General features: G+C 46.7%; 1 protein-coding gene across 4 annotated transcripts; it reads right to left on the bottom strand.

Annotated features, from left to right (window-relative positions):
- Window positions 1-90: 90 nt before the first annotated feature.
- LOC124009284 (rho GTPase-activating protein 45-like) lies at window positions 91-21,097 on the bottom strand. Of its 4 annotated transcripts, none has more exons than XM_046320922.1 (22): window positions 20,856-21,097; window positions 19,783-20,179; window positions 16,167-16,334; window positions 15,962-16,046; window positions 15,778-15,850; window positions 15,444-15,522; window positions 15,084-15,218; window positions 13,969-14,030; window positions 13,755-13,859; window positions 13,270-13,350; window positions 10,682-10,846; window positions 10,415-10,552; window positions 9,900-10,171; window positions 9,407-9,702; window positions 9,139-9,231; window positions 8,932-8,991; window positions 6,842-6,996; window positions 3,865-4,050; window positions 3,531-3,668; window positions 1,650-1,861; window positions 1,266-1,491; window positions 91-820 (listed from the first exon to the last, which is right to left on the bottom strand). In XM_046320922.1, the coding sequence occupies exons 1-22, from the start codon at window positions 20,940-20,942 to the stop codon at window positions 752-754; spliced, it is 3,282 nt and encodes a 1,093-aa protein (XP_046176878.1). In that variant the 5' UTR covers window positions 20,943-21,097; the 3' UTR covers window positions 91-751. The 4 variants fall into 4 exon arrangements, with proteins under 4 accessions (XP_046176878.1, XP_046176877.1, XP_046176876.1 ...); XM_046320921.1 differs by having other exon boundaries at window positions 1,650-1,897; window positions 9,160-9,231; XM_046320920.1 differs by having other exon boundaries at window positions 1,650-1,897; window positions 20,856-21,096.
- Window positions 21,098-21,586: the final 489 nt, after the last annotated feature.

The following is a 21,586-nucleotide window of genomic DNA, read 5'->3' as shown; positions in this document are numbered from 1 at the left end:
ACATTTGTGTTCATTATTACTGTGACTACAGTTACTGTGTTGCAAAACAGTCAAATCTCAGCAACAACCATTGGGAGTCAAACATTTGTGTAGTGCTTCACGTTTGAATTTTATGTCACCAAGGATATACAACAAATGATGTTAGAACTGTAACAATATAAACATATCTCTCTCTGACTAGCATACCAACCAGCAGCAGTGGTGTGAGTACACAGGCAGATGGTAGGCTGGAGTATAGACATACCATATGAATACACCATACAAGGGGTATACAGAGAGAATACAAAAAGAGGAAATTGCAGGCACAAAAACACTGAATCTCACATTCCTTCCTGGTATCTCACCAGGTAATTAAAACAATAAAATAGCTTTGTGCAGCATTTTGGCAAAACTGGTTTAGAAAATCATACCTCAAGTCATGCAATGAAATTAACACGTTCACACAACAGCAATATGATATTCTGCTATCTAGTCAGTGTACTAACTCTTTCATCAGTAGTCAACACATTAAAACAGTACGTTGGAACCACTTTCATTTCAACTGCAATTTCCCAAATTAATTCCAATTTGTAGATTTTACTAAAGTACTTTTTCATTTGAAAAACAATTCCATTTCCATTTTTCCCAGAAGTTCTTTGTTGAAGAGTTCAGGTCCAGAGAGGTTCAGTGGGTGCTGCGGCTGAGGGTTCCTCCTCGGTCTGATTCCACTGGTCTCTCTGTGTCGTTATCTGGCGTCTCACCCCGTGGTGTTTTAAGTCTGTCTTGTTTCCCTCATCTCTCCCCTGGACTCCTCCCCCACCCCCACAGTCTCTCCACCGTCCTAGGAGAAACACACAGGAGAAATGGTTGAATGTGATAAACAATAGTGTGTATGTGTGTATGCCCAAGTGGCGCAGCAGTCTATGGCACTGCATCTCAGTGCTGGAGGCGTCACTACAGACACCCTGGTTCGAATCCAGTCTGTATCACAACTGGCTGTGATTGGGAGTCCCATAGGGCGGTGCACAATTGGCCCAGCGTTATCTGGGTTTGGCCGGTGTAGGCCGTCATTGTAAATAAGAATTTGTTCTTAACTGACTTACCTTGTTAAATAAAAGAAAATGTATATATATTTTTAAATGCTTCCTTCTCTTCTATTTGTTTGGTTGCTACCGCTCTTCCACTCTCTCGAGGCCCATAATTGTATTTTCCTCACATTACTTGTTTCTAGACCAGAACCAGCACACTGTTTCACTATGACACCCTACACCCACAGTCGCTCTCACCTGGCTTAGGGCTAAGGAGGAAACTGGGGTGCCGTAGGGGCTGTCATGGAAGAGGGTGCTGTAGAAGACTATGAGAGTCTCTACGATGCGGGCCTGGTGGGGGTAGTCTACCAGGGAGGACAGGGTCACGGTGGCCCCGGAGGGACGGGGACGCATCAGGGTGGGGCCAAACACAATGCCCAGGTTACTGGGACTCATCTTGTTCTCCTGCTCACACTCACACACCCTGAAACGGGAAAAGTGAAGAAATAAGAGGGAGGAAGGAAATAGTAAGAAAAGAGAAATGGGCACGATGAGCTATTTGTTCTTCATCAAACGTTAGGATTAATGTTCCGTGTTAAAATCACACTTTATGTGTGTGTGCCTTACTCATGGTCACCTCACCTGCGCAAATGCTGTGCAATATAGCGCAGTGTGGCTGTATTAGCCTGCGGCAGCTCCGTTAGCATTAGCTCCCTCAGGCTGTGGACCAGAGTCAGGACCTCCAGGGGAGTCTCAGCACCCAGGTCTGCCAGCACTGCTGCCCCAGCCACCTCACCTCCATCTGGGCTAGGAGACGCAGAACGCAGGCTCTCCTTGGCCAGCCCCATCAGAGACTGATAGAGATGGAAAGGCAAGATAGGCTCTGGCAGCTGGAGAGGGAAGAAGGGAAAGCGAGGGGGTGGAGATGAAGAGAAGGGGACAGAGAGTGAGGAGGTGGAGAGGAAGAGGAGGACAAATAGTGAGGGGGTGGAGAGGAAGAGCAGGACAGAGTGAGAGGGTGGAGATTAGGACAGAGAGTGAGGAAGAGGAGGACAGAGAGTGAGGGGGTGGAGAGGAAGGAGGACAGAGAGTGAGGGGGTGGAGAGGAAGAGGAGGACAGAGTGAGGGGTGGAGAGGGAGAGGAGGACAGAGTGAGGGGGTGGAGAGGAATCGGAGGACAGAGAGTGAGGGGGTGGAGAGGAAGAGGAGGAAGAGTGAGGGGGTGGAGAGGAATCGGAGGACAGATAGTGAGGGGGTGGAGAGGAATCGGAGGACAGAGTGAGGGGGTGGAGAGGAATCGGAGGACAGAGTGAGGGGGTGGAGAGGAATCGGAGGACAGAGTGAGGGGGTGGAGAGGAATCGGAGGACAGAGAGTGAGGGGGTGGAGAGGAATCGGAGGACAGAGTGAGGGGGTGGAGAGGAATCGGAGGACAGAGTGGGGGGTGGAGAGGAATCGGACGACAGAGAGTGAGAGGGGTTGAGAGGAAGAGTGGGACAGAGGGGGTGGAGAGGAAGAGGAGGACAGAGCATGAGAGGGGTTGAGAGGAAGAGGACAGAGTGTGAGAGGGGTTGAGAGGAAGAGGACAGAGTGAGGGGGTGGAGAGGAAGAGGGGGACAGAGTGTGAGAGGGGTTGAGAGGAAGAGGAGGACAGAGTGAGGGGTGGAGAGGGAGAGGAGGACAGAGTGAGGGGGTGGAGAGGAATCGGAGGACAGAGAGTGAGGGGGTGGAGAGGAAGAGGAGGAAGAGTGAGGGGGTGGAGAGGAATCGGAGGACAGATAGTGAGGGGGTGGAGAGGAATCGGAGGACAGAGTGAGGGGGTGGAGAGGAATCGGAGGACAGAGTGAGGGGGTGGAGAGGAATCGGAGGACAGAGTGAGGGGGTGGAGAGGAATCGGAGGACAGAGAGTGAGGGGGTGGAGAGGAATCGGAGAACAGAGTGAGGGGGTGGAGAGGAATCGGAGGACAGAGTGGGGGGTGGAGAGGAATCGGACGACAGAGAGTGAGAGGGGTTGAGAGGAAGAGTGGGACAGAGGGGGTGGAGAGGAAGAGGAGGACAGAGCATGAGAGGGGTTGAGAGGAAGAGGACAGAGTGTGAGAGGGGTTGAGAGGAAGAGGACAGAGTGTGAGAGGGGTTGAGAGGAAGAGGACAGAGTGAGGGGGTGGAGAGGAAGAGGGGGACAGAGTGTGAGAGGGGTTGAGAGGAAGAAGAGGACAGAGCGTGAGAGGGGTTGAGAGGAAGAGGACAGAGCGTGAGAGGGTGGAGAGGAAGAGGACAGAGTGAGGGGGTGGAGAGGAAGAGGGGGACAGAGTGTGAGAGGGGTTGAGAGGAAGAGGAGGACAGAGCGTGAGAGGGGTGGAGAGGACAGAGTGAAGGGGGGTGGAGAGGAAGTGAGGGAGGGGAGAGGAGAGGAGAAAGAAGGGGACAGAGGGTGAGGGGAGGGAGTGGGATGCAGAGTGAAGGAGGAATAGTGAGTCTAGCAGTGGAGGGAGAGCATTTTGTGAGTGTATGTAGCAGTATGTTACCTGTCTGAGGTAAAGTTTGAGCATGTTGCTGATATCATGAGGAAAGGCTTGGGACAGTTCCACCAGCTCTTTCCCATTCTCAAAGGCCTGGCACAGCTTCTCCACACGAGTCTTCACCCCATTCACACGATAGATACCCTACACACACACACACACACACACACACACACACACACACACACACACACACACACACACACACACACACACACACACACACACACACACACACACACACACACACACACACACACACACACACACACACACAGTTTATATGTCAAGTCATTTTTTCAATGTGTGTGTCCTACTCTGTGTGTAAGTGTAAAAGCACCTTCATCCTAAGAGCCCTGCTCTCTATCTCTGTGATGCACTTCCTGATGACCAGAGGCACACCATCGGGGTCTCCCAGCCCCTGCGTGAAGTCCCTGCCAAACAGAGACAGGCGACCTTGTAGCTTCTTATGGCCACACTGGATAGCCAGGTTCTCCAAGCAACGCCTATGGCATGCCAGATAACACTGCAGGAGGGAAGACAAGCAAATAATACACACTGCTCAAAAAAAATAAAGGGAACACTTAAACAACACAATGTAACTCCAAGTCAATCACACTTCTGTGAAATCAAACTGTCCACTTAGGAAGCAACACTGATTGACAATAATTTTCACATGCTGTTGTGCAAATGGAATAGACAACAGGTGGAAATTATAGGCAATTAGCAAGACACCCCCAATAAAGGAGTGGTTCTGCAGGTGGTGACCACAGACCACTTCTCAGTTCCTATGCGTCCTGGCTGATGTTTTGGTCACTTTTGAATGCTGGCGGTGCTTTCACTCCAGTGGTAGCATGAGACGGAGTCTACAACTCACACAAATGGCTCAGGTAGTGCAGCTCATCCAGGATGGCACATCAAATCAAATCAAATTTTATTTGTCACATACACATGGTTAGCAGATGTTAATGCGAGTGTAGCGAAATGCTTGTGCTTCTAGTTCCGACAATGCAGTGATAACCAACAAGTAATCTAACTAACAATTCCAAAACTACTGTCTTATACACAGTGTAAGGGGATAAGGAATATGTACATAAGGATATATGAATGAGTGATGGTACAGAGCAGCATACAGTAGATGGTATCGAGTACAGTATATACATATGAGATGAGTGTGTAGACAAAGTAAACAAAGTGGCATAGTTAAAGTGGCTAGTGATACATGTATTACATAAGGATGCAGTCGATGATGTAGAGTACAGTATATACATATGCATATGAGATGAATAATGTAGGGTAAGTAACATTATATAAGGTAGCATTGTTTAAAGTGGCTAGTGATATATTTACATAATTTCCCATCAATTCCCATTATTAAAATGGCTGGAGTTGGGTCAGTGTCAATGACAGTGTGTTGGCAGCAGCCACTCAATGTTAGTGGTGGCTGTTTAACAGTCTGATGGCCTTGAGATAGAAGCTGTTTTTCAGTCTCTCGGTCCCAGCTTTGATGCACCTGTACTGACCTCGCCTTCTGGATGATAGCGGGGTGAACAGGCAGTGGTTCGGGTGGTTGATGTCCTTGATGATCTTTATGGCCTTCCTGTAACAACGGGTGGTGTAGGTGTCCTGGAGGGCAGGTAGTTTGCCCCCGGTGATGCGTTGTGCAGTCCTCACTACCCTCTGGAGAGCCTTACGGTTGAGGGCGGAGCAGTTGCTGTACCAGGCGGTGATACAGCCCGCCAGGATGCTCTCGATTGTGCATCTGTAGAAGTTTGTGAGTGCTTTTGGTGACGAGCTGAATTTCTTCAGCCTCCTGAGGTTGAATAGGCGCTGCTGCGCCTTCTTCACGACACTGTCAGTGTGAGTGGACCAATTCAGTTTGTCTGTGATGTGTATGCCGAGGAACTTAAAACTAGCTACCCTCTCCACTACTGTTCCATCGATGTGGATAGGGGGGAGTTCCCTCTGCTGTTTCCTGAAGTCCACAATCATATCCTTAGTTTTGTTGACGTTGAGTGTGAGGTTATTTTCCTGAGAGATGGGAGATGTGGCAAGATGGTTTGCTGTGTCTGTCAGCATAGTATCCAGAGCATGGAGGCGCTACCAGGAGACAGGCCAGTACATCAGGAGACGTGGAGGAGGCCGTAGGAGGGCAACAACCCAGCAGCAGGACCGCTACCTCCGCCTTTGTGCAAGGAGGAGCAGGTGGAGCACTAACAGAGCCCTGCAAAATTACCTCCAGCAGGCCACAAATGTGCATGTGTCTGCTCAAACAGTCAGAAACAGACTCCATGAGGGTGGTATGAGGGCCCGACGTCCACAGGTGGGGGTTTGGCTTACAGCCCAACACCGTGCAGGACGTTTGGCATTTGCCAGGGAACACCAATTTTGGCAAATTCGCCACTGGCGCCCTGTGCTCTTCACAGATGAAAGCAGGTTCACACTGAGCACATGTGACAGATGAGACAGAGTCTGGAGACGCCGTGGAGAACGTTCTGCTGCCTGCAACATTCTCCAGAATGACCGGTTTGGCGGTGGGTCAGTCAAGGTGTAGGGTGGCATTTCTTTGGGGGGCCACACAGCCCTCAATGTGCTCGCCAGAGGTAGCCTGACTTCCATTAGGTACCGAGATGAGATCCTCAGACCCCTTGTGAGACCATATGCTGGTGCGGTTGGCCCTGGGTTCCTCCTAATGCAAGACAATGCTAGACCTCATGTGGCTGGAGTGTGTTAGCAGTTCCTGCAAGAGGAAGGCATTGATGCTATGGACTGGCCCACCCGTTCCCCAGACCTGAATCCAATTGAGCACATCTGGGACATCATGTCTCGCTCCATCCACAGACTGTCCAGGAGTTGGCGGATGCTTTAGTCCAGGTCTGGGAGGAGATCCCTCAGGAGACCATCCTCCACCTCATTAGGAGCATGCCTAGGTGTTGTAGGGAGGTCATACAGGCATGTGGAGGCCACACACACTACTGAGCCTCATTTTGACTTGTTTTAAGGACATTACATCAAAGTTGGATCAGCCTGTTGTGTGGTTTTCCACTTTAATTTTGAGTGTGACTCCAAATCCAGACCTTTATGGGTTGATAAATTTAATTTCCATTGATACTTTTTGTGTGATTTTGTTGTCAGCACATTCAACTATGTAAAGAAAAAAGTATTTAATAAGAATATTTCATTCATTCAGATCTAGGATGTGTTATTTTAGTGTTCCCTTTATGTTTTTGAGCAGTATAGTAACTTTACAGTCAGTAAACAGAGTAGACATTACACAGTCTACTGTACCTCCTAGGGTGTGTGTGTGTGTGTCTCACCTCCTCACACTCTGCACCCTGGAAGTACACATAGCTGTTACACTCTCTGCATTTGGCAGGTGTGCGGAGCTTGCGGAGTCTGTGGGTCTTTGCTGCCTTGGACATTCCCACATTCCGGAAGGGACCAGTGGGAGCGGCGATCTCTGGCTCTGTCCCTGAACACACAGCAAGAGAAAAGACATCCAAGAGAGAAGAGAGAGTTCAGAATGAGAAAGAGAGGGTCGTATCCTAACCTGAACTATTCATGCAATTCTCCCGCTGTGTGGATCTGGATTTAGACAGAGTTCAGAATGAGAAAGAGAGGGTCGTATCCTAACCTGAACTATTCATGCAATTCTCCCGCTGTGTGGATCTGGATTTAGACAGAGTTCAGAATGAGAAAGAGAGGGTCGTATCCTAACCTGAACTATTCATGCAATTCTCCCGCTGTGTGGATCTGGATTTAGACAGAGTTCAGAATGAGAAAGAGAGGGTCGTATCCTAACCTGAACTATTCATGCAATTCTCCCGCTGTGTGGATCTGGATTTAGACAGAGTTCAGAATGAGAAAGAGAGGGTCGTATCCTAACCTGAACTATTCATGCAATTCTCCCGCTGTGTGGATCTGGATTTAGACAGAGTTCAGAATGAGAAAGAGAGGGTCGTATCCTAACCTGAACTATTCATGCAATTCTCCCGCTGTGTGGATCTGGATTTAGACAGAGTTCAGAATGAGAAAGAGAGGGTCGTATCCTAACCTGAACTATTCATGCAATTCTCCCGCTGTGTGGATCTGGATTTAGACAGAGTTCAGAATGAGAAAGAGAGGGTCGTATCCTAACCTGAACTATTCATGCAATTCTCCCGCTGTGTGGATCTGGATTTAGACAGAGTTCAGAATGAGAAAGAGAGGGTCGTATCCTAACCTGAACTATTCATGCAATTCTCCCGCTGTGTGGATCTGGATTTAGACAGAGTTCAGAATGAGAAAGAGAGGGTCGTATCCTAACCTGAACTATTCATGCAATTCTCCCGCTGTGTGGATCTGGATTTAGACAGAGTTCAGAATGAGAAAGAGAGGGTCGTATCCTAACCTGAACTATTCATGCAATTCTCCCGCTGTGTGGATCTGGATTTAGACAGAGTTCAGAATGAGAAAGAGAGGGTCGTATCCTAACCTGAACTATTCATGCAATTCTCCCGCTGTGTGGATCTGGATTTAGACAGAGTTCAGAATGAGAAAGAGAGGGTCGTATCCTAACCTGAACTATTCATGCAATTCTCCCGCTGTGTGGATCTGGATTTAGACAGAGTTCAGAATGAGAAAGAGAGGGTCGTATCCTAACCTGAACTATTCATGCAATTCTCCCGCTGTGTGGATCTGGATTTAGACAGAGTTCAGAATGAGAAAGAGAGGGTCGTATCCTAACCTGAACTATTCATGCAATTCTCCCGCTGTGTGGATCTGGATTTAGACAGAGTTCAGAATGAGAAAGAGAGGGTCGTATCCTAACCTGAACTATTCATGCAATTCTCCCGCTGTGTGGATCTGGATTTAGACAGAGTTCAGAATGAGAAAGAGAGGGTCGTATCCTAACCTGAACTATTCATGCAATTCTCCCGCTGTGTGGATCTGGATTTAGACAGAGTTCAGAATGAGAAAGAGAGGGTCGTATCCTAACCTGAACTATTCATGCAATTCTCCCGCTGTGTGGATCTGGATTTAGACAGAGTTCAGAATGAGAAAGAGAGGGTCGTATCCTAACCTGAACTATTCATGCAATTCTCCCGCTGTGTGGATCTGGATTTAGACAGAGTTCAGAATGAGAAAGAGAGGGTCGTATCCTAACCTGAACTATTCATGCAATTCTCCCGCTGTGTGGATCTGGATTTAGACAGAGTTCAGAATGAGAAAGAGAGGGTCGTATCCTAACCTGAACTATTCATGCAATTCTCCCGCTGTGTGGATCTGGATTTAGACAGAGTTCAGAATGAGAAAGAGAGGGTCGTAATCCTAACCTGAACTATTCATGCAATTCTCCCGCTGTGTGGATCTGGATTTAGACAGAGTTCAGACTAACGGAGACTTGAGGAGGAGGAGTGTTTGTTACCCTGTTCAAACGAGGTGACGTTTCCATCATGTTCTTCTTCACTGGCTTTAGGTACGTGCCCTGAAACACACATGCAATAAACTATTATATATCGTTGAATATTCTGAATGATACATTGCTGAACCCTTTTGTGTAATCTATAAATTGCTGAGGCTCTATGGTAGCTGTGCTGGAGGTTGACATTCTACTTTCTACATCAGGAGATACCAGTACTGGAGGACTCCAGACCATAGACTCCTCCAAGACAGTCCGAGTCCTTCATCGTTGACGGCCAGGACTTGTGTGATTGGTGACCTTGCCCTTCAATAAGGACACATACCACCAATGAGCTTTCAAATGAAACACCATAATGAAAAGTTCTAATCTTGGATCGTGGTTCCTATAAATCACATCTGTGGTTAGAAACGTGTGCTACTCTTCTTCTTAGACCATTAGAGAAGTGGATGACCCCTTACACGAGTCAATCAGGACTCACCACATCTCTGTGTGACTCCATCCTCAGTACCACCATCCTCGTCTGTGGTAGGCGTGGTCTCCGTGCTGATTGGTGAATCCGTGGGAGGTGTGGTCTCCGTGCTGATTGGTGAATCCGTGGGAGGTGTGGTCTCCGTGCTGATTGGTGAATCCGTGGGAGGTGTGGTCTCCGTGCTGATTGGTGAATCCGTGGTAGGCGTGATCTCCGTGCTGATTGGTGAATCCGTGGGAGGTGTGGTCTCAGTGCTGATTGGTACATCCGTGTTAGAGCTGTTGTGGCGGGTGTGTCCAGACAGACTGATGAGGGAAGGAGAAAATGACATTGCTTCCTCCTGTAAATCATAGTAGTTGGTATCCAACTAACTGGCCTGTTCTGACCCTTTGAAGGGTAACGCCACTTACAAAACGTTTCTCTGCACCTGGTATTTTCTGATCTCGACAACAATATGAATTACTGAAAGGTCAAACGTAAACAATTTCAAGTGGGAACAAACTGGTTTGATGAGTAGGACTCGAAGTGGTAGTGAGCTTCAGGCTCTGGGTTCGACAGATGTCTGGCATCCTCTGTGCTCATGTAGAGATGTCTGGCATCCTCTGTGCTCGTGTAGAGATGTCTGGCGTCCTCTGGGCTCTTGTGTAAATGTCTTGCGTGAGCGGCGTACTGTTGTCCCGGCTCGTAGAGCTTGGTGCTCTCACACAGAGTCTGGTAGTGGACTGGCAGCACTGCTGTCTGCATGTGCAGCAGCTGATAGTACGACACCGTGCACTGGGGAGGGAGACATGTTGTAAAGAACTACAACACCCAGGAATAAGCAATTCGATGGAGACAAATTACAATTTCCATGAACACATTTCGTCTCTCCCAAGATCTCTCGTGAACAGACTTCATGAACATAATCAAACCTAAAGGTGGATGTAGTCATGATTAGGACGTTTGATTGGTCAGTGCAATCCACCTGCAAATAAGTTGAGGGTTTTACTTCACTGACAGAGGCGTGAGTTGACTTACAGATCTGAGGGTGTGGTCTGTGTGTCTGATGACATCATGGATCTGTCTGAGAGTGCTGCCCTTAGTCTGCTCTCTCTCCTGGTGCCGCGCCTCCGCCTCGGAGAGACATGCACGATACACAGCCTCTGCCTCTTCAGCCTGTAGAGACACACATGGACCAGCCATTAGGTGCGATTCATTTTGCTCACCTGGCATAACTGAGTTGGCAGAGTTGGCATTTCAGGATCTAGGAAAAGGTCTAGGAAAAGGTCAGACTAGTCAGCTGACCTTGGTCCTGGCCTCCTCCTCCAATCGCTTCTTCCGGTCCAGAGCTTTAAGCCCGCCTGCTCCCCCTTGTAGCTCCTCCTCTGCCCGACCCCTGGCCTTGTCATACTCCTCACAGCGAATCATGTATGACCCTCGAGTTTTACGCATGACACTCTCAGCATCAGTCTAGGGACAGACAAACACACACACACACACACACACACACACACACACACACACACACACACACACACACACACACACACACACACACACACACACACACACACACACACACACACACACACACACACACACACACACACACACACACACACATTAAATAACAATAATACAGTTTATTTGGTGGATGCCTTTCAGGGTAATCAAGGATATCTTACATTACAAGTAGCCATTAAAAGCAAGTGTAGTACATAGTACTACAGGGGTTGGGTAGAGGATATGAACCTGGTTTAGGTAAGGGTTTAGAGGGTAGGGTTGGGTAGAGGATATAAACCTGGTTTAGGTAAGGGTTTAGAGGGTAGGGTTGGGTAGAGGATATGAACCTGGTTTAGGTAAGGGTTTGGAGGGTAGGGTTGGGTAGAGGATATGAACCTGGTTTAGGTAAGGGTTTAGAGGGTAGGGTTGGGTAGAGGATATGAACCTGGTTTAGGTAAGAGTTTAGAGGGTAGGGTTGGGTAGAGGATATGAACCTGGTTTAGGTAAGGGTTTAGAGGGTAGGGTTGGGTAGAGGATATGAACCTGGTTTAGGTAAGGGTTTAGAGGGTAGGGTTGGGTAGAGGATATGAACCTGGTTTAGGTAAGGGTTTAGAGGGTAGGGTTGGGTAGAGGATATGAACCTGGTTTAGGTAAGGGTTTAGAGGGTAGGGTTGGGTAGAGGATATGAACCTGGTTTAGGTAAGGGTTTAGAGGGTAGGGTTGGGTAGAGGATATAAACCTGGTTTAGGTAAGGGTTTAGAGGGTAGGGTTGGGTAGAGGATATAAACCTGATTTAGGTAAGGGTTTAGAGGGTAGGGTTGGGTAGAGGATATGAACCTGGTTTAGGTAAGGGTTTAGAGGGTAGGGTTGGGTAGAGGATATGAACCTGGTTTAGGTAAGGGTTTAGAGGGTAGGGTTGGGTAGAGGATATGAACCTGGTTTAGGTAAGGGTTTAGAGGGTAGGGTTGGGTAGAGGATATGAACCTGGTTTAGGTAAGGGTTTAGAGGGTAGGGTTGGGTAGAAGATATGAACCTGGTTTAGGTAAGGGTTTAGAGGGTAGGGTTGGGTAGAGGATATGAACCTGGTTTAGGTAAGGGTTTAGAGGGTAGGGTTGGGTAGAGGATATAAACCTGGTTTAGGTAAGGGTTTAGAGGGTAGGGTTGGGTAGAGGATATGAACCTGGTTTAGGTAAGAGTTTAGAGGGTAGGGTTGGGTAGAGGATATAAACCTGGTTTAGGTAAGGGTTTAGAGGGTAGGGTTGGGTAGAGGATATGAACCTGGTTTAGGTAAGGGTTTAGGGGGTAGGGTTGGGTAGAGTATATAAACCTGGTTTAGGTAAGGGTTTAGAGGGTAGGGTTGGGTAGAGGATATGAACCTGGTTTAGGTAAGGGTTTAGGGGGTAGGGTTGGGTAGAGTATATAAACCTGGTTTAGGTAAGGGTTTAGGGGGTAGGGTTGGAAATAAGATACAGACCTGGTTTAGGGTAAGGGTTTAGGGTAAGAGTTTAGGGTAAGGGTTTAGGGTAAGAGTTTAGGGTAAGGGTAAAGGTGTGGGTTGGGGGGGACACATAGGGATACATAGGTATAGTGAGAATGCACAGAATGGAGCGTAGGACAGAGAATCATAGAACACAGGCTATAGGTTATAGGCATCCTTGAAGAGGTGTGTTTTAAGGAGGTTTTTGAATGAGATTATTGTATCTGCATGTTGTATGTGGGGGGGGGGGGGGGTCTCATTCCAGCAGCTGAAGGCCCGGGCATCCATGGTGGAGAGGTGGCATGAAGGGGTGACAAGGAGACCAGTAGAGGAGGAGCGGAGGGAGCGTGAAGAGGCATAGACTGAGAGAAGGTTAGAGAGGTAGGTGGGTGCCAGGTTGTGGAGGGCTTTGTAGGTGAGGAGGCCTGTCTTTAAGTTAATAAAGGATTACACAGGGAAACCAGTGTAGATTGATGAGGATTGGTGTGGTGTTCAGTTGATCTGGTGCTGGTGAGGATTCTGGCAGCAGAGTTCTGGACCAGTTGAAGTCTGTTGGTGAGTTTGGTGGGGGTACCAGTGAGGAGAGTGTTACAATAGTCCAAACGGGGAGTGACCAGGGCATGGATGAGAGTTTCCTTGCTGGAGTGTGATAGCGAGGGGCGGAGCCTGGAGATATTGCAGAGGTGATGCCATCCTGGTGATGGTTTTTATGTGTGGTTTGAAATAGAGGGAGCAATCTGGACTGACACTGAGGCTTTTAACTTTTGACAGAGCGATTGGTAAACCATCTACTCTCACTGAAATATGGAATATCAATGTCTTTCTCATACATGACATAAGAGTGAGACATGATAACACGTACGCAGCATTAACCTGTCAAAGCAACATGGACAAGACATAGCAGTGACTTTACCAGTTTCCTCTGGGCCCTCTGCCACTGCTCTCCGAGCTCTCTGCGTCTCCTCTCATGCTCCTGTTTACACTGCATCAGAGGCTGGGCCAGAGAGGGGTTGAGATTTATTATTATTTACTTGAAATAATCCTTGTAGGTGTGTGTGTGTGTGTGTGTGTGTGTGTGTGTGTGTGTGTGTGTGTGTGTGTGTGTGTGTGTGTGTGTGTGTGTGTGTGTGTGTGTGTGTGTGTGTGTGTGTGTGTGTGTGTGTGTGTGTGTGTGTGTGTGTGTGTGTGTGTGTGTGTGACAGGCTGCTGAGGGAGGACATAATACTGTCTGGAATGGAACAAATGAAAAGACATCAAACACCTGGAAACAATGTGTTTTAATGTATTTGATACCATTTCAATGATTCCTCTCCAGTCATTAACACAACCGTCCTCCCCAATTAAGGTGCCACCAACCTGCTGGTGTGTGTGTGTGTGTGTGTGAGATACTGTATCTACCTGTAGAACAGTGTGTATGGAGCCAGTGGTTTGCTGCACACCCACACTCTGCTCCAAGTCCTGCTCCAGAGCCAGAGAGTAGATGGAGAAGAATGGCATCTGGGGCTGAGAGAGAGAGAGAGAGAGAGGGAGGGAGAGGAGAGAGATGTGTGTGTGTTTATGTGCACGTATGTCCGTGTGTGTGTGTGTTTATTTGTGTCTGTTCTCCCATTACCTGTGCAATGCTCTGCTTACAGGACTGACACAGCCTCTGCAGACCCTTGGCAAACTCCATCTCTGGAAAACACAGACACAGAAACTCACACACTACTTACACACACACTGCCTTGTTAGCAGAAACTCACACACTACTTACACACACACACTGCCTTGTTAGCAGAAACTCACACACTACTTACACACACACACTGCCTTGTTAGCAGAAACTCACACACTACTTACACACACACACTGCCTTGTTAGCAGAAATTGAAATAGACAACAAAAGGTTTGGCCCAGTTCCATTTCTGCCCCTAGATCCTGGACATGTGTATGTAATGTAGTTGAAGCCCTAAGAGGCTGAGAACAACTTCTGATGGACACAGATGTTGTAGGTTCATGCTCTACAACATCCGCAGAGTACGACCCTGCCTCACACAGGAAGCGGCGCAGGTCCTAATCCAGGCACTTGTCATCTCCCGTCTGGATTACTGCAACTCGCTGTTGGCTGGGCTCCCTGCCTGTGCCATTAAACCCCTTCAACTCATCCAGAACGCCGCAGCCCGTCTGGTGTTCAACCTTCCCAAGTTCTCTCACGTCACCCCGCTCCTCCGTTCTCTCCACTGGCTTCCAGTTGAAGCTCGCATCCGCTACAAGACCATGGTGCTTGCCTACGGAGCTGTGAGGGGAACGGCACCTCAGTACCTCCAGGCTCTGATCAGGCCCTACACCCAAACAAGGGCACTGCGTTCATCCACCTCTGGCCTGCTCGCCTCCCTACCACTGAGGAAGAACAGCTCCCGCTCAGCCCAGTCAAAACTGTTCGCTGCTCTGGCCCCCCAATGGTGGAACAAACTCCCTCACGACGCCAGGACAGCGGAGTCAATCACCACCTTCCGGAGACACCTGAAACCCCACCTCTTTAAGGAATACCTAGGATAGGATAAGTATTCCCCCCCACCCTTTAAGATTTAGATGCACTATTGTAAAGTGACTGTTCCACTGGATGTCATAAGGTGAATGCACCAATTTGTAAGTCGCTCTGGATAAGAGCGTCTGCTAAATGACTTAAATGTAAATGTAAATGTAAAAGAGACAGAATAATTAGATGAGTCAAAGTGATCAACCCACCCAGAGCAGTCCTTTTCTCCACATAGCTGATAACGTCCTTCAGATATCTGGACACAGCCTTGGCATAGGAGAGAGCGGAGTCCACTCCTCCCTCACTGCACTGCAGTAGGAGGTCAACCTGCTCTCCACTCAGCACTGACACACACACACACACACACACACACACACACACACACACACACACACACACACACACACACACACACACACACACACACACACACACACACACACACACACACACACACACACACACACACACACACACACACACACACGCGAGAATGTATGAGTAAGACATGATTGGAAAGGGAAACAAAATGCTTAGACATCGAGGACAACATGTCATTTTGTACTTACTGCAGCAGTCCTGCTGGTCACTCCTCCCTTGACAGTCTTTGGCCTGGGCCGAGTCTAAGTCATACAGGTTCTCCATAGACTGCACACACACACACACACCATCTCTGAGGTCACACAAATGCTTAGACTGAGCCATCCTTTACGATTAAAGAAAACATTGTTTGTTTTTTACACACACACACACACACACACACACACACACACACACACACACACACACACACACACACACACACACACACACACACACACACACACACACACACACACACACACACACACACACACACACACACACACACACACACACACACACACACACACACACACTCACCCTGCTCCTCTCTGTTAGCGGTAGAGACAGGAGGGTGCTGCTGTCCACTTCTCCCATCAGAAGTTCCGACACACTGAGGGGGAGAGAAGGAAAGGGGTGTAAAATAGGGAGAGGGGGGGAGAATGGGAAAAACCTTATCAATGTAGATCCTAGGGATAGTAAAGCAAAACACACACACACTTACCTGCTACTGAAAGCCACAGCCATGGTCTCGATGGCTTTCTCAAAGTCCTGCTTACCCATGTCACTGCTGTCCTTGTAACTAAACCCTGGACACATCAAATCAAATACACACATTTGATCTCAGAACACTCTCAGTACACACACCACCCACACCTTGATCCACACACATTCCAACAGGTGTCCAGTTCTAACAGTAGAGCTCTGACCTTTGACCTTGGAGATGAGTGTTCCAGCAGCAGTGAGGGTCTCTACAGTGTTGAGGAGGGGGTAGGCACTGATCACCTGCCTCAACACACGCAACACCTCTCCCAAACACTCCTGGGCCAGGTCACGACGGTCCAGCTGCCTGTCTGAGAGGTTATCTATCTGCCTGTCTGAGACAGTGACAGACAGATATGTTATTTATTTGTCTAGAACTAAAACTGAAACTAAACATAAAGAAATAAGAATGAAAAAATCCTAATTTGAGGTGATATTCATAATTGTAACATCATCGCAGTGAGGCAACCATGCGAGTGATAAGGTTCAACTTTAAAACACAACTTTAAAAATGTACCATAATAACCTTGGATTATATGCTCACACACGTACACACCGCAGAATTTGGATTGAATTCAATTTTTTGTTAAATATCAGAACAAACATTTCCCAGAATGCATTAGATCAAACACGGCAGTATGGAAGGGAACAATCTAACATCTCATGACAAAGAAAAGTAATGTTTTACATCTAAATTATAATCAAACTAATATTTAAATTGATTTTTAAAATTTAACTAGGCAAGTCAATTAAGAACAAATTCTTACTTACAATGACGGCCTACACCAGCCAAACCCGGACAATGCTGGGCCTATTGTGCACTACCCTATGGGGCTTCCAATCACAGCCGGTTGTGATATAGCCTGGATTCGAAACCAAGGTGTCTGTAGTGACGCCTCTTGCACTGAGATGCAGTGCCTTAGACCGCTGCACCACTCAGGAATATGTGTATTTACATTTACATTTAAGTAATTTTTCATTACATTAATAAATGGTATATCCTTACGATAAAAGATTTGTCAAATGAATGAAACTTTCATGTTTCACTTCTTAGTTGAATTGGTTTGAATTAAATTCTACTTCATTCAATTAATATTTTGCTTCCTGTAGGTTGAGGCAAATTCGAATTCACCCCAACCCTGACACACACACACACACACACACACACACACACACACACACACACACACACACACACACACACACACACACACACACACACACACACACACACACACACACACACACACACACACACACACACACACACACACACACACACACACACACACACACACAAAGGAACAATATGTTATAGAAAATGTAGGTTATTTAAGCAATAAGGCACTAGGGGGTGTGGTATATGGCCAATATACCCCAGCTAAGGGCTGTTCTTAAGCACGACACATCGCAGGGGGTGCCTGGAAACAGCCCTTAGCCGTGGTATATTGGCCACTTCTTTATTCATATAAGAAATCAGATGTATTACTTTCTCCATGTGGTCATCCTCCCGAGGTGCGGTATTGCTATTATAAACGGGTTACCAATGTAATTAGAGCAGTAAAAATAAATGTTTGTCATACCCGTGGTATACGGTCTGATATACCACGGCTGTCAGCCAATCAGCATTCAGGGCTCGAACCACCCAGTTCATAATAGTACATAAACAGGCAGCATAAACACACATATAATGAATCAAGCAAGAGGCCATGTAATGAAGCACTGTTTACTGGGAAAAAAGAGAACCAGCACCAGTAGCCGTCATGGAAACACAGCTACTGTTATACTTCTCCTTTTGTGTGTGTTGTTTTTCAGTTGGGCCTTGGACGACTAAAGTGTGAAAACCAGGAACTGTAGGGCTGTTGTCTGTCACACTACCACTCTTGAAGTAGGAAGTGGTGGTGGACACAGACAGCACGTGAACCAACTTTAAAATGTAGTCAAAATGCAGTTTGGGGCTGAAACGTCAATGTTTAAGAAAAATGTACTGTGTACTACTGCTTAGACCCCTAATTATTTAGGAGCCTAACTCTTTGTGAGTGTACCATCATTTGGCTCTTGTTCTGTGGTTGATTTTAACACTCCTACCTCTGTTGTCATATTGTAATAACACACGTACCCACTAAGAAAAGTCTCTCTCTCTCCTCCCTTCATTCTCTCTCTTTCTCCCTTATCTCCTCGCCCTACTTGGAGACTGAGAACAGGAAGTTGCGATGAAAATAGCTGCCTGGACAGGAAGTGAAGTCACCCTGACATGGCTTAGCGGGTTCGTTCCAAGAAATGAGGGCTCTTTTGCATCCCTTTGATATTTTTAAGTAGAAATTGTGCACCAATATTGAATGTCAAAAGCCTGTTATATTCAATGAAGTGCCCTTTAATATAGACCACATGGAGAAATTAATAAATACAATTTTTATATGAATAATGCAGTGGAGGATGGCTGCTGAGGGGAGGCTCATAATAATGGCCAGAATAGAGTGAATGGAATGATATCAAAGACATGATTTTCATCTGTTTGATACCAATTTCATTCACTCCGGCCATTACACTCTATTCCAGCCATTACTATGAGCGGTCCTCTTCTCACCAGCCTCCACTGGAATAAAGACCTGCTAAAGTGCCAGAATTCAGCATTTTGTCCCTCTTTGACTCTCTGTAACTTCCAGGAATATTTATACCACTTATCCACAAAATGTCTCCATGTTTTCACCATCATTGTAAATCCCTAGGTATTTTGTTGCTTTGACAAAGGCATTTCTGAAGATTATTATTGTGATTAATGGGAAAACGTCCCTCATATTATGGTCAACCCTGTTACGTGAACTCTCATTTTAATTTGGTGAAACTATTCCTTTTTAAATAATGTTTTCAAAAATAAACATTGAACATCTAATAGTCAAAGTGTAGTGTAAAAGCAGATGAGCTGGTTTTACTATTTTGGGTAATTTTCTGGTGTTTTGTGGTGGAAAACTGAGTGGGTCGAGCACAACAGGTCAACCATGTTACCCATAGATAGACAGGCTAGAAATGTTTTACGCTTGCATTCAATTGCCCCTCCCTGTTGTACACAACAAGCTTCTATTTTCTCTGTCACATGGAGATTTATGGCTGATTTAAGGTGAAATCGTGAACCCTGTTACTTTATTTGGAACTTAATAGGCACTTACTATAGTACTTTTTTGAGATGGGATTTTTATTGTTATTAAGTTGAACATGTGGTCTTTATGACAGAATTTTAGAATTAGGTGAAATCTTTTAAAAAATCACCAAGTTACACATCTGAAAAGGCACCGAAGAGGTGGAACGACCCAGCTTGCTAAATTCCAAATCGAACCCTTGTCCTTGTAATGTAACGGTTCTGGGTTATAGGAAAGCCTGTGAGCTGTGTTTACACACCAGACAAATACTATAGTGCTGCGTACCTTGTGTGACATACTCCCTCTTCCTTCCTCAGTTTCGCAAGGCATACACACACACACACACACACACACACACACACACACACACACACACACACACACACACACACACACACACACACACACACACACACACACACACACACACACACACACACACACACACACACACACACACACACACACACACACACACACACACACCCTGGCTGGGACACACACACAATGTTACAACATAACTAAGGGCCAGGGTTTTTTCCTTTCCATATGATGTGACTTAAGAAAACTCTGAACTCTAGTTATAGGCTAAAAATAAAAAAATTTACTGGTCAAAAACTCCTGGCAATTATAATGCCCCTCTCACCTTCCCCCAGCACCATTTCTTTCAGTTTCTCCACAGCCTCAGCGAAGCAAGCCACGTCCCGGAGCAAAGAGGGGATGTCCTCCACTTCGATGCCCACCTCCGAGGCCTCTGTGGTGGGGCTGGAGGCAAGGCTCGCTCCTTTCCCCTGGGTCTTACTGAAGGCCCAGGCTCCAGCCTGGGGGAAGCCAGCCGCACTGGCATGTCGACTCAGGGCTGTGGGTCGTCTAAGGCAGGCTCCAAGGACAGGGGGAGGGCTGGTGGCCGTGGCCAGCCTGGGGTGCAGCAGACAGGTGGTAGTGGGGCAGGGAGGAGCCTGGGGGTCCTGGAGGGATGCAGGGAAAGGGGGGGGGACATCCAAGCCACCATCTCTAGTGGGTTGTTCCTGGAGGACAGATAGCTGGTGTTGAGACACACCAGAGGACAAGGGAGAGGTAGGGTGGGGAATGGGAGAGTGAGAGCCGGGTAGGTAGAAAGAGAGAAAGGAGAGGAAAGAGATGGGGAATAATAAGAATGGTGGTGATGAGTGATGACACAGATGTTACGACTAGAGGATGATGATGCTGATGATGAAGACAACTGTTGTTGAGAAACCTGCGCCTCTAAAACAATTTGAAAGGCCATGAGTCACAATGCAAAAGCATATGGAAAAAACACAGAAAGAGAAAGATGATTCAATGAGGATGAACAACACTGGAAAATTCCCAAACATTGACAAGTTGACTTATCATTGCCAGGTGACAGGTGTGTCAGACTGGAAGCCACGCCCACACCTGGCGGCATTGCAAAACATAAATCCCTTAAAGTTGGCATTAGCAAGCAATACACATGTAACGTAAGACAGTTTCCCCCTCAGGGACATTCGTTATATCTTATCCTACACTACCAATGCCTGATGCAACTTCAAGTATATTTAGCTAGTAGCTAAATTATGTTTATACTCGCGGGGCTTTACAAGCAGTGATATAAATTACGAAATTATTCAAACGCGCAAACTCAGAAAACTATCCAGGACTGAGATGCAAATAGTCTTCATAAAGCTAGGCTAGTTTAGCTAGCGAGTTAACGTTACTTACTGCTGAGTTATGTGACCCAAAGTTTCCCCCAAGATTCTTCTTTGAAACTGAAGTTTTATTTAATTCCTTTTTCTTTCTATAGAACATTTTCAAATAGCATCCTATCTATTTTAATATAGATGTTACTCCATTGAGATTGAAGTCTGCTCCAAACGTCGCTTCCACAAATTCCCTTGTGCTGCCTGGATTGATTGCTTGGCTGGCTGTATCGAACTCTTTTGGTTGAACGCTTATCTTTCTTCCTGGATGTAGCTAGTAGATGGGGTCAGTCCACACTACGCCCGTAGACCACTGAACTGCATGGCCATACTGACACCTGCAGGGGTAAATATTTAATGATTTCTCACAAAGATGGTGCCAACAATGGCTATTGTGTCCAATTTTGGTGCTTGTGCCAACTAATCAAAATACCTATTTGATTGGTTTCATAACTAGACCCACAACTGCACATTAACCATATTAGATAATGTACAAAGTAATGTTTCATCATGATATGGTTACAGCTTTTTGTAATAAACCGTTTATTTGCTATTATAAACTGGGTGGTTCGAGCCCTGAATGCTGATTAGCTGAAAGCCGTGGTATATGATACCGTATACCACGGTATGACAAAACACGTATTTTTACTGTTCTAATTACATTTGTAACCAGTTTGTCAAAAGCTACCTCAGGGGTTTGTGGTATATGGCCAATATACCATAGCTAAGGGCTGTATCCAGGCACTCTGTGCT

This window comes from Oncorhynchus gorbuscha, linkage group LG22, assembly GCF_021184085.1.
Source record: "Oncorhynchus gorbuscha isolate QuinsamMale2020 ecotype Even-year linkage group LG22, OgorEven_v1.0, whole genome shotgun sequence".
Taxonomy (NCBI): Eukaryota; Metazoa; Chordata; class Actinopteri; order Salmoniformes; family Salmonidae; genus Oncorhynchus; species Oncorhynchus gorbuscha.
This window is presented reverse-complemented; position numbering and strand designations above follow the sequence as displayed.